The sequence below is a fragment of the Podarcis filfolensis genome (genome assembly GCF_964270895.1).
Source record: "Podarcis filfolensis genome assembly, chromosome: 15".
NCBI lineage: Eukaryota > Metazoa > Chordata > Lepidosauria > Squamata > Lacertidae > Podarcis > Podarcis filfolensis.
Genome location: NC_139618.1, coordinates 26594156 through 26607825, shown reverse-complemented (window position 1 = coordinate 26607825; position 13670 = coordinate 26594156). Strand labels below are relative to the sequence as shown.

Below are 13670 nucleotides of genomic sequence, written 5' to 3'. Positions count from 1 at the left end.
CCTCATTGCGAGAAGCAAAGCTACAGGGAACCAGGCAGAGGGCCTTCTCGATAGTGGCGCCCGCCCTGTGGAACGCCTTCCCATCAGATGTCAAAGTGATAAACAACTACCGTACCTGACATTCAGAAGACATCTTAAGGCAGCCCTGTTCAGGGAAGTTTTTAATGCGTGACATTTTAGTGTATTTTTGGTCTCTGTGGAAGCCACCCAGAGTGGCTGGAGAAACCTAGCCAGATGGGCGGGGTACAAATAAATTATTATTATTATTATTATTATTATTATTATCCTTGAGATTTTATTTATTTCATAAGATTTATACACTTTACAGGGGACGGGGGACCTCAAAGTGGTTTACAGAGAGAATAAAAGGATAAAATTGTAAGCAAGAATAATTAGCAACAATAATTTAAGACTTTTGAAAAGTTAAAATAACAATAAACTAGAAACAGATTAAAGCTTGCATCAGCTTTCTAAAGATCTGGGCAGGCCTGTCTAAACAAAAAAGTTTCATCAGGTTCTAAAAAGTGTGCAGCAAAGATGCCTGATATCATTAGGCAAGGAGTTCCAAAGGGTAGGTGCTGCCCCACTAAAAGACTGAGTTCTTACAAATGCAGAATGAGTGTTATGTGACACCTGTAACCCTACCAGTTCTACCAAACAAAGCAGTCAAAAGGGAGTATATGGGGTAAGGCCATCTTGTAGGTGCCTGCACCACAAACTAGATTTAATGAACACTCATTTCAGAGTGCTTTGTAAACTGATAGTCATAGCCTCTTACATACTAACCTTTTATACTCTTCCACTTCTGTTTAGTGCTCCTAACCCTTCTTTTAGATTTTTATAGTACCTCCTGTTTTAATAATTTTAGCTCTTCAAAACGTTCTACAGATTTTAAATGATTGCACCCCACCCTATTGATGCTGGTCTATGACCGTAATAAAGATTTGATGATGAATCTTGTAGGTAAACTGGTCCCAAGTTGTTAAGGGTTTTATATACTAACACCCAGTGCAATTTTTCTAGAAAAAGAAGTGCCAGAACTCACTATGAACACCTCCCTTGTTCTCTTCTAATGGCAATGGCGCCCACCTGAGAGGTGCCGGAACTGAGTTCCAGTGAGTTCTGGCTGAAAAAGAGCCCTGGTAACACTTTGAACTTGGTCCAGTACCAAATAGACAACCAGTGCAGGTCTCTGAGCACAGGTGTAATATGCTGACAAGGCCTCACTCCCATCAGCAGTCGTGGAGAAGCACTCTGCACTAACTGCAGGTTCTGGATCAAGCACAAGGAAAGTCCCACAGTAACCAAGAAGTATGAACTCAAGAAGTCAAGAAGTAACCAACGTATGAACTACTGTGGCCAGCCTTTCCTGGGTAACTGTATTCTGCACCCATGACTCCCAGTTGCCTCTGTTTTGTGCAAAATCATAGGTTCACACGCACAGAATGTCCTGACTATAATAGTCTTGAACATAGAGAATTTCCTTCCCTAAAGGGGTTGAAATCCAGCATCTCTGCACTCATTCCACCTCCTGCAAATATGTGCAAGGCATGAGTCCTGCTTTTGTGCATGCACAAAAATCATGCGGGCAAACCTTCTCATAGGCTGTGCCACTTCAGACTGCAGGGGGAAGCTGGCAGTTTCATATGTCCCCATAAAGAAAACAATCACCCTGCTTGTATTGGTTTGTTTGCTTACTTGTAGCATATGTACGGCTGCCCATCATTCCCTGAACAGCTCACAGGCAAAAAGCCAGGAAATGCAAGATGGAACTATCAAGATTTTAAATATAAAACCCAGTAAATGGCAGCATAAATATTTGATCAGCAGAGAAGAATAAAAAAAAAAAACAGTTCTGCAGCAGAAGTAACGGTAACATGATGGTAAAGAGGGGATTACAAGTGAGATATTAAAATCACAATTTTAAAAGTCTGGAGAGAACAACACCAAAAAGTATTCAAGAGGCACTCACAAGGCCAAAACATAAGCTCAAAGCAAGCCTCATGGGAGTGGAGTAAGGGCAGGTGGATTTTACGACCATCAAAAATGTCTTCTCCTTTGGGTGACTGCTCCATCACCAAGAAAAGAACAATGCACATCACTTTAAAAAGAGGACTAAAAGGGGACACTGATTTGCATGTAAAATTTTTACATAGACTAAGTTATAGATGTGCATTTGGAGACAATTACTCTAGCTTTAATAGAAATACAGTATATCTCCCCTCAGTGGGGAAGACATGGGGCAGGTAGCCTGTGTTTATGCTCAGTTTGCTGTCCAGGTGCTGAAATTTGTTGATAGGCAACTTCTAATTGCCCCTTGCTCTCGCTCCGTAGAATTCTTTAAACTAGGCAGCCCATCAAATAGAGAACTGTCTTCTGTACAGCAAAACACGTGGCCACCCTACCTTGGTAGTCACCTGTTGCACCCCACTTGACAGGACACTCAGAGTAGGGCCTGGGAAGTGGATCTTGAGTTTTAGGTGGAGGTCTCTATGGGAGAAGACGATCTTTCAGGCACCCCAATGCCATGAAGGCTTTAAAGGTGAGAAACAGCAGCTTGGACTGGGTCTGCAGATGGACTGGGAGCCAGCGCAGCTGACAAAGCACAGAAGTCATGTGATCAAATCACCCAATCCCCGCTGTATTATGGACCAAGTGCAGTTCAGATACAGTGGTACCTTGGGTTACATACGTTTCAGGTTACATACGCTTCAGGTTACAGACTCCGCTAACCCAGAAATAGTACCTTGGGTTAAGAACTTTGCTTCAGGATGAGAACAGAAATCATGCTCCGGCGGCGCAGCGGCAGCAGGAGGCCCCATTAGCTAAAGTGGTGCTTCAGGTTAAGAACGGACCTCCGGAACGAATTAAGTACTTAACCCGAGGTACCACTGTACATGTAAAATCCGGCATGTTTGAAAGAAGGGCTCTCACCAGCAACTAAATTTCTTCTTGCTTCTATACCTCCCCCCGCAAACAGCACTAAAGCATGCAAAGTGCTACATTCCAGGTCAAGCATTATTGCCACCTGATTTTGCTGCATGTGTGAACAGGGGCCCTAGTGGCTATAACATCAAGAAGAATTCCACCTCCTTATTACCTTTCAGGGTAGACTTCTGGCTAGCTTGCTGGTTCCTTTTCTAGATCACTGGTTGTTTTGTGTGTATTTTAACCTCTTGCATTAGTTGACATAAACCACCCTGAACTGTGAAAAGGTGGCTCAGAAGCATGCTAAATGAATAACTTATGACTCGCATACTTGACTGCTCAGGTGTGCAGCTGAGAGTCATCACCAAGTGCCAAGTTACTGAACAAGAAATGTGAGTGTATGAATTGACCCAGCGACCAAATCTTTCCCTCCCTTCCACTCTCTCCCCAAGTACTGTAGTCAAAACTGTAGCCTCCTCAGGGCAAGGACCTGCTTAGGTTGCCCTGAAAGATGCCATGTATACAGATGGCAATGTAATAATAACATACCTGAAATCTTACCTGCAACAAAAATGAGGAGCAGGAATACCTTCATCATCATCATAGCTACCACCTGGTAACTGACAGAATCTGATTTTTCCCAGGAAAGGACTGATTCTCCAGCATCTCATCAGAGGAGCAGACAATTCTTAAGCAGGAAGTTCACCTTCTCTCTTCTTGTCCGTTTCTTCATTGCACATCAATGAAATGTCCAGCACCACCAGTATTTCAGGCTCTGAAAGCCTTTCTGCGCTCCCACGAGATCTAACACTCGCCACCTCTTCTGCTTGGGAAAGTGATCACAGACAGCATTTTAATTCCGCTGACGTGCTGGTGCTAAGTGGCTGATGGCAATTGGTCTGGAGATGGAGAGTTGAGGTTGTGGGGAGTAAGAAATCCTACTCCTAACAGGATTTCACAGAATGCTTTTACCTGGGAAGCTGTCTTATGCGACGGTCTTTGCAATAATAATAATAGCATCCCAAATAGATCCTCTGCATCAGACTTATCCACTGGCATCTCTGGCATTGACAGCAATTAACCTCACTGTCTTGAATTACCTCGGGTAATGGAAGCTTTCTATTGTCTAATGAAGAACAATCACTAACACCGTAAGCCAAGGAGGAGGGAGGCTGGTGTTGGGAGATCCAGACTGCATGTCATCTTCTCGTCTCAACTCCCTTTAATTAAAAGACATGCTGTGCTGTGATGGATGGGAGAACTTAACAGCCTCATCTCAGAAGGGAAAGGAAAGCCCTCTTTTCAAGCAAGGTTATTCCAGGGGACCTGTTCTCTACTGGACTGGCACTGAGGTGTTGGCAAACACTTTCCCCCCATATATTCAGTAAACAATTTTTCCAATCTTCTTTAAAAGAATGTTCTTCTTGTTCTCTTATTCTATATGTTAGATCCGCAAGCTGTGCATATTCCATCAGTTTAAGTTGCCATTCTCCTTTGGTTGGGACCTCGCTTGTTTTCCATTTTGGGGCTAACAAAACATGGGCCGCCTTAGTGGCATACATAAATAGCCTTTTTGACACCTGGGAATTTCCATCCGACACTCAAACCAGTTTCTATCTGATTAGGAAGCAGAAGCCACGGTTAAGCCGAGATTTGTGTGTGAGGTTTTTCAGGCAGCCGTTGCTCACGTGTGGATGACAGTTTTAGTGAGCTGGAGTTCATCACAGAAAGATAAATCAGAGAATGCAAACAGGGCGAAGGCACACACAAACACTTGCAATGCAAGAAAGTAATTTGTAATACAACTGGTGGGGTGGGGTGGGGGGAGAAATGCCTTGCTGCATTTCTAGCTGCTAACATGTACATAGCCTCTGATCCCACCAAAGTGAAGGGCTTGGACAGATACCCTTTGCCACGTGCCTGGGATACCCCTGTGGCTCAGGACTCTGCACCATCACCCAGCGGCCAGGGGCAGGGCCACATGCATGCTGGGGCGGGGCCAGATGAGTGTGGGGGAGCCGGGGCAGGACGCTCCGTGGGGCCTCCAAGGAGTCTGCCTGCCTCCTCCCACTCAGACGCCCTACAGCTGAGGGGGAGGCGGCGGGCGGACCATTTGGGGCAGCACGGAGCCTGCAGGCACCCAAGCCACTGCTTCACTCCCAGGAGAGATGCATGGCTCGGGAGAGCTGCAGCCCAGCATCAGTGGTGACCCCCGCGGCGGCCCGCCCCCACCGCAGCCCCCTTCCTCCGTCCCTGCCATCACCTCCTGCACCCTAAGGGAAAAGGCAGCAATGAACCCAGACCAACTCCACAATTAGAAGTGCTGGATTGCCCAATAGGCAGACATGCTTAGGGCACCAGCAAAGCAGGGGCACAAAAAAAAGATAAAAAATGATAAGAACTTTGTTCAACTTCCTTACACTCCGCTACACACACTTCTCCAATTTTTCTATTCTGTTTGTAATACTTATTTGGGAAATAAGGGAAGTTTTTAATGTTTGACATTTTGATGTATTTTTAATCTTTGTTGGAAGCCGCCCAGAGTGGCTGGGAAACCCAGCCAGATGGGTGGGGTACAAATAAATTATTATTATTATTATTATTATTATTATTATTATTATTCCCACACACCTGTATGTGTCCTACTATCACAGATCAAATTAATGTGGGGAGATCAGATTCTGTCATGTGCTGCAATAAATCTTTGTTGTTGTTTTTATTTTAAACTTTTATTTCACAGTTTACTGTTGCTTTTATTTTGCATTATGTAATGAGGGGGCACTATATACCTTTTTTTAAGGGTTTCAGCCCTTAAATGTCTTAATCTGGCCCTGGACATTAGAATGTGGAGAATTGCCCAAAGTCTCTGTTCATCAGACTCTGCTTCTGAAAATGAAGCTTTGAATTTGTGGTTCCCAATGTGGGGCACATGCCCCACTGGGGGGCAATTTGGTTTTTTTGGGGGGGCAATTCAAGAATGAGTTATTAACAGCAAATGGCCTTTTAGGCTTCCTCCATGTGAATAGGAGTTCACTTTTTGAATAATAAGAATTATATGTCACGGGGGAGGGGGTATCAGGATTTTAGAGATGCTTAGGCGGGGCATGAGCAAAAAAAGTTTGGGAACCACTGCTTTATATACTTCCAGGATCAGGACCTTGCTTGGAAGAAACCTAATAGAGGAAGCCTCGGTTGCTTTCTTGCTGGTGCAACACTTATCCTCCCTAGTTCTGCAGGTTCTTAACTCTCTTGTGTACAGTTCCTTGGCTGCACCTGCTTTTGCGCCCAACCCCTTGACTCTAGTAGGTTTCCCTGCTAGCCTGACAGCTCCCCTATCTGGGTTCCTCAGGCTCCTTCGGGAGGAAGGGCAGGACAGCAGTGGAAGAAATAAATAATAATCCCCCTTGCAAACTGCAACATGGCTGTCTTACCAGGAGCAGAATTACTGTAGCTGGCTGCTTCGTAAATCACAATTCTGAAGGGTCAAAACAGATGATGAGATCATGCAGCCAGAAACTCCCAAATGAGTAATGGGCAGTAGATCAGACTAAACCAGCTTTCCCCAACGTGGTGCCCTCAAGCTGTTTTGGACAGCAGCTTCTGTCAGCCACAGTGTAAAGATCCAACCCTGGCAATGGAAGAAGCAGTACAGATTATCTGAACTGTATCCATTTGATCATTCAGCCTGATTCTACATAGCCGTTGGGTTGGCTTGTGCTGCACATACAAAGAAGATCAGGATCTGCTGAATCAGGCCATTGGCCCATCTAGTCCAGCATCCTTTTCCCAGTGGCCAACCAGGTGCCTATTATGGGAAGCCTGCAAGCAGGACATTGGTGTTAACAGCAGTGCTTTCCCTACTTGCATTTCTATGCAACGGGTCTTCAAAGTTATATTGCCTTCGATGTTGTGGCTAGTAGTCATTCATAGCCTTACCTTCATGCAACCATGATTTGGGTTGTCCTCACAGCACGCCATATATATATAAACCTTTCACACTCTACCTTCTGTTTCATCCCAGGGAAGGAGGCAGCAAGATTCAATGAAAAGAAAAGGGAAGCAATAGCTTTATGGGGGCACCAGGAAAATCATTCATATTGTCTTGAAGTTACTAGCCAAGCTTGCAAACATGTTCAGCAGCCAAGATGGGTTTAAAAGGCAGGGGACAGATTCAGATTAACTCATAGATTTGGGCCACCTCAACATCCCGTTGCAAACTTTTGCCTCCAAAAATCAGGCCAAGGGAAGCTCAACCAATCTCTCTGAGCGCCCCCGCCCAAGTAGAAACAAATGTTTACAAAATGTTCCAAAATGTCATTGCTATCCAGATTTGGAATGCAGGAGTTTGAATTTGTGCTTTAACCATATCCTTCAAAACTGCGAGAGGTCCTAGGCATCTGGTGCCGATGTTTGGAGCAGTGAAATGTCTCGGGCGTTTGGATGAAATACTAAAAGAGAGAGGTGATACCTTGTAGAAGACCTAGGAAGATTTGAACCGCTTTTTGTGGGTTTGCAAAACAGGGCCAGTTCAAGACATTTTGCTGCCCGCAGCAATGGACAAGGTGGCAACCCCTCCTCGTTCTGTGCACAGAAGCCAAAAGGACTGACAGCTGAATCTTCCTTAAAAACATAAGAAGAGCCCGCTGGATCAGGCCAATGACTCGCTGAGTCCAACACCCTTTTCTTACAGTGGCAACTCAGATGCCTGTGGGACACCTGCAGCGTGGGAGTTCTCTCCCCTCCTGTGATTTTTAGCAGCTGGTATTCAGAAGCATCACTGCCTCTGACCCTGGAGGCAGAGCATGGCTAGTAGTCACTGATAGTCTTGTATGGCATGAATTTGGAACTAGCTCAGTATCGTTTACACTCAATGGAGTTTCAGACTCTCCCGTTGCTACCTGGAGATACCAGGGAATGAACCTGGGACCTTTTGCACTCAAAGTACTTTCTCTGCTTCTTAGCTATGGTCCTCCATCCCTCATCAATATCCTATAGGTTGAAGCTGGCAAGAGAGGAGTTGGGTGGATGGGACGATCTCTTCCATTCCCTTCTAGGATCTTCTGCGTGCCTTCTCCCTCTCTCTCCCTTCATGCTGCTCAGTAGGAAAGCAACAATCTAGCCCTGGCCCCTCCGGAATGGCCATCTGAATTATCGAGATGGTGAAAGGTTTATTATGCAAACATAATAAACGTAATAAGGGACGTGTTTATTATGCAAACAGCAACTGAGTTATGTGTCCTTTAAGACTACTAAATAGTTTTTAATTACTGCTATATCAGTAAATCCCATAAATATGCAAATGCAATTAGTTCACAAAATAGGCCCTAAATATCTTTATTCCTCTCCAACAAAGTTCTTTGAAGTTAATCGCCAGCTCCCTTTGTTCACTCCCTTGGCAGCGGAGCCGAAAATGATGGGAATTATGACAGATGTACACATTTTTGGGAGGGGAGAAGTGTATTTTCCCACCCCCCTTCATCCAAATGCCACATCTGGACAGGCAGAGATCGGATATGGAGGAGGGGAAGAAGAGATGGATGAGGAAACACCCCCTCCCAGAGAACAACTTCATCATTTGGCTCACAGCAAAGTGTTTTGTGCTGTGCACATCAGACATATCACAACAAGTGGGTCTTGCAACAAGATGCAAATGCACATAGTGCTCCCTTTCTGGATTCCAAACAGTTTAATTTCCTCTTCCCCCGGTTTTCCGTTCTCCCCCACCCCCAGAAAAGAGAGAGCAACCTGTTAGCATCCCATGCCCTCCAAGCATGCTCTGCTCACACTGACCCATTTTAAGCACACAGATGGTTGCACCCCCCGCTAAACTTTTTGCTGTACCTTTGGAAACCTTAAAATTCTCCTAAGTCTCCTGATAGCTCCCGCTTGTGTGTGTGTGTGTGTGTGTGTGTGCCCATTTGGCTACATAAGGAGCAACACTCAAAGACTTGGGATCACTTCTTCTTCTTCTTTGGTGATCATAGCCAAGTAAGATTGTCTTCCATGAACATGGTCTTAACAGTGAGTTAAGTAAGTGACTGTGGAGGCCAATTCTGGATCCCCACGTCCTTCCATGGTGGGGACATCGGTTTCCGGGCAGGAGTTAATCACGGTAAGGGTTTGCCAAGCGTGCCTTCCTCTTAACACATTTTCACTTTCATCCTGAGTTTGAGGGTCTTCAAAGCCCACGACACCTTTGGTAAAGGTTGTTCTCTAATTAGAGCGCTCTTGGGCCAGTGATTCGCAGTTGCTGGTGTTTATACTACTTTTTTTTTAGATTTGCCTTGAGAGAATCTTTAAACCTCTTTTGTTGACCACCAGCATTACACTTTCCAATTTTAAGTTCGGAATGCAGTAGTTGCTTTGGAAGATGATAATCAGTCATTCAAACAACATGACCAGTCCAACAAAGTTGATGTTGAAGGATCATTGCTTCAGCACTGGTGATCTTTGCTTCTTCCAGTACACTGGCATTAATTCGCCTGTCTTCCCAAGTGATGTGTAAAATTTTTCGGAGACACCATTGATGGAGTTTATAAGTGGTCCATGTTTCACAAGCTTACAGTAACATTGGTAGTACAGTAGCTTTGTAAACAAGCATTTTGGTTTCCCTGCAAATGTCTCAGTCCTCAAACACTCTGCACTTCAATCAGGAGAAAGCTGCACAAGAGGTAAAGGTAAAGGACAGTTAAGTCCAGTCACGACTCTTGGGTTGCTGCGCTCATCTCTCTTTACTTACCAAGGGAGCCGACGTTTGTCCGCAGACAGTTTTTCCAGGTCATGTGGCCAGCATGACTAAGCTAAGGTTACCAGATTTTTTTCAATGAATCCGGGGACACTTTTCAACTTTTTTATGGGGACTGATTTGTAAATCTGGGGACCATCCCCGAGAAACGGGGACGTCTGGTAACCTTTGACTAAGCCGCTTCTGGCAAAACCAGAGCAGCACACAGAAACGTTGTTTACCTTCCCGCCGGAGCAGTACCTATTGATCTACTCACACTTGGACGTGCTTTTGAACTGCTAGGTTGGCAGGAGCAGGGACCGAGCAATGGGAGCTCACCCCGTCGCAGGGATTTGAACCGTCAACCTTCCGATTGGCAAGCCCAGAGGCTCAGTGGTTTACACCACAGCACCACCTACAGCAAAATGTCACCATACAGAATGCATTGGCTTCTGTTCAGCATGCCAGCGGTTCCATTCCATGCCACCACCGCAGCTTTCCATCCTCTTCCCCCAAACAAGTCAGCATTCTGTGGCCACTGAGCATGCTCAGACCTCATTTGGCTGTTTTGGGCGGGTGTGTTTGTGCACCAGTGTTCACTCCTGGCTACATTAAAATCTCAGGTTTCTCCATTGATTTCTACAGACAGCATTCACTTGTGTTCTTGGGAATGTTCAAAAATAGCTTCTCAGGCAGGCTGAACCAAAGAATTGCCTAACCAGAAAAGGAGAGAATTCTCTCTGACTTTTTAATATCTCTGTGTATCTCTTCCTCCTTTTTTCCAAGGTAGTCGACCCACTCTTTTTTTGCTCCCCCCACCTCAGTCACCATTGCATGGGCACTAAGTAAACACATTTCTCATTAGGGGTTTTCTTTGGGGCGGGGTGTAACTTCTTAGAGGTTTCCCTCCTGAAACTTTGTTGTACTGGTGCCTATAACACCGGTCCTGAAAGACCTACATTGGCTCCCAGTATGTTTCTGAGCACAATTCAAAGTGTTGGTGCTGACCTTTAAAGCCCTAAACAGCCTTGGCCCAGTATAACTGAAGGAGCGTCTCCACCCCCATCGTTCAGCCCGGACACTGAGGTCCAGTGCCAAGGGCCTTCTGGCGGTTCCCTCGCTGTGATAAGCGAAGTTACAGGGAACCAGGCAGAGGGCCTTCTCGGTAGTGGCGCCCACCCTGTGGAATGCCCTGGTTGGGGAAGTTTTTAATGTTTGATGGTGTTTTTAATATTCTGTTGGAAGCTGCCCAGAGTGGCTAGGGAAACCCAGCCCGATGGGTGGGGTATATTATTATTATTATTATTATTATTATTATTATTATTATTAGCTTGGGGTCATCCTGTGTATGCTGGTGCTTTCTGCTTGTGGTGTGGGTAGCATCTGTGGCAGATGCTGGGTGGGGAATATCAGTAGCCCCCTATTTGCTCCTTCTGAGTCCCCTGGCTATACCTTTCTTTCAGAGAATAAAGCTATGAGTCATGCAGCTCCAAAAAGAGCCTGCTGCTCTCACGTGGGATGGAGGAGGAGGACAGTGTACTCCTGGCCAGTATTGAAATAAGATCCAACTGTCAACCCTGTTGGATTCTGTAAGTGTAATGGGGCCACAGGTTCCATCTCGACTTTTGTTGCAGTCAACCAAATGCCTTGGCCAGCTCGAATTAGAAGGAGCTTGTTTGCCAACTTAAACTGCAACCCTATGCCAAACATAATTATCCTGGAGTAAGTCCCTTTGAAAGGGCTGCGGGTGGCACTGTGGGTTAAACCACAGAGCCTAGGACTTGTTGATCAGAAGGTTGATGGTTCGAATCCCCGCGACGGGGCGAGCTCCCGTTGCTCAATCCCTGCTCCTGCCAACCTACCAGTTCGAAAGCACTTCAAAGTGCAAGTAGATAAATAGGTACCGCTCTGGTGGGAAGGTAAACGGCATTTCCATGCACTCCTCTGATTTGCCAGAAGCGGCTTAGTCATGCTGGCCAGATGACCTGGAAGTTGTACGCCGGCTCCCTTGGCCAATAAAGCGAGATGAGCGCCGCAACCCCAGAGTCAGTCACGACTGGACCTAATGGTCAGGGGTCCCTTTACCTTTACCTTTTAAGTCCCTTTGAACAGTACAGTGGGACTTAAATCTGCAAAGATGTTCATAGGATTGTGCTATTAATTAGGTAAAATGGTCCTAGGGAAAGGTGTTCCCATGTATCCTCCTGCAGAATTAAATCAGCCTCTCCCAGCATGGGACCTTCCAGATGTTATGAACATCAGCTCTCAAAAGTCCCACCCAGCATGGTCCTGCTTCAATCCATCCTAGCATGCTATAGCTCTATGGGCTGGTGCTGACATGGGTTGCAGTAGAAACAATATGAAGGGCACCAGGCTGGGGAAAGCTGACTTCAATTCAAATCTTTATTACGGTCATAGACCAGCATAAAAGGGTGGGATACAGTCATTTAAAAACTGAAAAGTGTTTTGGAATGCTAAAAGGTATTAAAACAGAAGGTGAACATAAAAGTCTATAAGAATTTAAAAGAAGCTAAAAGAATATGAGCATTGGGGTGGGTGTGGAAGAGCATAAAAGGTTGATAAAGTGGTACCTCAGGTTACAGATGCTTCAGGTTACAGACGCTTCAGGTTACAGACTCTGCTAACCCGGAAGTAGTACCTCAGGTTAAGAACTTTGCTTCAGGATCAGAACAGAAATCATGCTTTGACGTCGTAGCGGCAGCAGGAGGCCCCATTAGCTAAAGCGGTGCTTCAGGTTAAGAACAGTTTCAGGTTAAGAGCGGACCTCCGGAACGAATTCAGTTCTTAACCCAAGGTACCACTGTATATAAAAGACTTTACTTATCTACAGTGCAATCTGATATGTTCATTAAATCTAGTTTGTGGCACAGGGCATCCTCCGACAAATTTTGAGCGCTGCTGTGCAGAATCTAGCAACATTGTATATTGCAGCAGGATTGGTATCTGAGAGCAGCAGGGAGGTATAGAATTGCCCTGTGCTTATGAAGTAGTGGGGAACTCAGGCTAATACGAATGTCTCTGTAATGCAGGCACTGGAAAAGGACATGCTCTACCGTTAAAGCTTAAAGCTGACTTAGAGAAATGTACTCAGACAGCTCTGAGGCGGCAACACCCTCTAGCCCCATTTATTGATGTGTTGGTCAGTTGGGGGTTTTTTAAAATGGAATTTCACCATAAAACAGCCTCAAGGTGGCATATTATAATAAGATACAATAATAAATAGAATCATAGAGAAAGATAAAACAGAAAAGTAAATAAATAATAATAAGACAGTAAATAATAAGACAGCACATTAAACCAGCAGATAAAAGCCAGTGGGAGGTCTGGGGCAGTGCTTGGTTTAAAGGGTTGCTTCATCCAAGATCAGTTTAAAGGTAGAAATCCCTAAGGAGGAAGAAGAGACCTTGCAGTTGTCCACCCAGACAATGAGAAAACTAGGAGGACTCCACTGGAATCTGAAGGGTAAGAGTTGGTGACGGTATCTGGGGAGAGAATTTTATAATGTGGAGGTCGCCAATAAGTACCCACCTTACATTAGGAGGCGGAGACAGCTGGAAAAAGCCCTCTGTTGAATGAACCAATGCATGGATAGTGAGACAAGGCAGTTTTAAAGGTCAAATCCAGCACTTTGGAAACAAATTGGGAGCTAGTGCAAAGCTGCCCCGAGGCATATGGCAAGGGTAAGTGTGTAGAAACCATTTAGTGGACCTGCCACATTTTTAAATATTCAAAATATACCCCTGTCCTGTTCAGAATTAATTTGTTATCCTTAAAGTTTTTGCAAAGCTACTGCTGCCATGCACATTTTGCATAGTCAGAGTGCCATCTGGGGGCCAAACTGGATTTTTCTGGTGTGTGTGATTTGCTGTCTGATAAATGATGGGCTGGTAGCGCAGCATGTCCTGCTTTCATTTTAGGTGCCATTTGTTGTGTGATTTTAATCGGAGGATTCGTTATTTTGTTACTGAATCACTTCACTTGACAGGGGAACCCAGAG

General features: G+C 45.1%; 1 protein-coding gene across 4 annotated transcripts in view; it reads right to left on the bottom strand.

Annotated features, from left to right (window-relative positions):
• HTR3B (5-hydroxytryptamine receptor 3B) overlaps window positions 1–9039 on the bottom strand; it is a 28777-nt gene extending 19738 nt beyond the window's left edge. For 2 of the 4 annotated variants that reach the window (XM_083588832.1, XM_083588831.1), the window contains exon 1: window positions 3490–4154. In XM_083588832.1, the coding sequence (XP_083444958.1) occupies window positions 3490–3532 (43 nt within the window). In that variant the 5' untranslated portion in view covers window positions 3533–4154. Of the gene's footprint in view, window positions 1–3489; window positions 4155–6864 lie in introns of those variants that run through there. The other 2 variants (XM_083588834.1, XM_083588830.1) reach the window with 2 other exon arrangements.
• Window positions 9040–13670: the final 4631 nt, after the last annotated feature.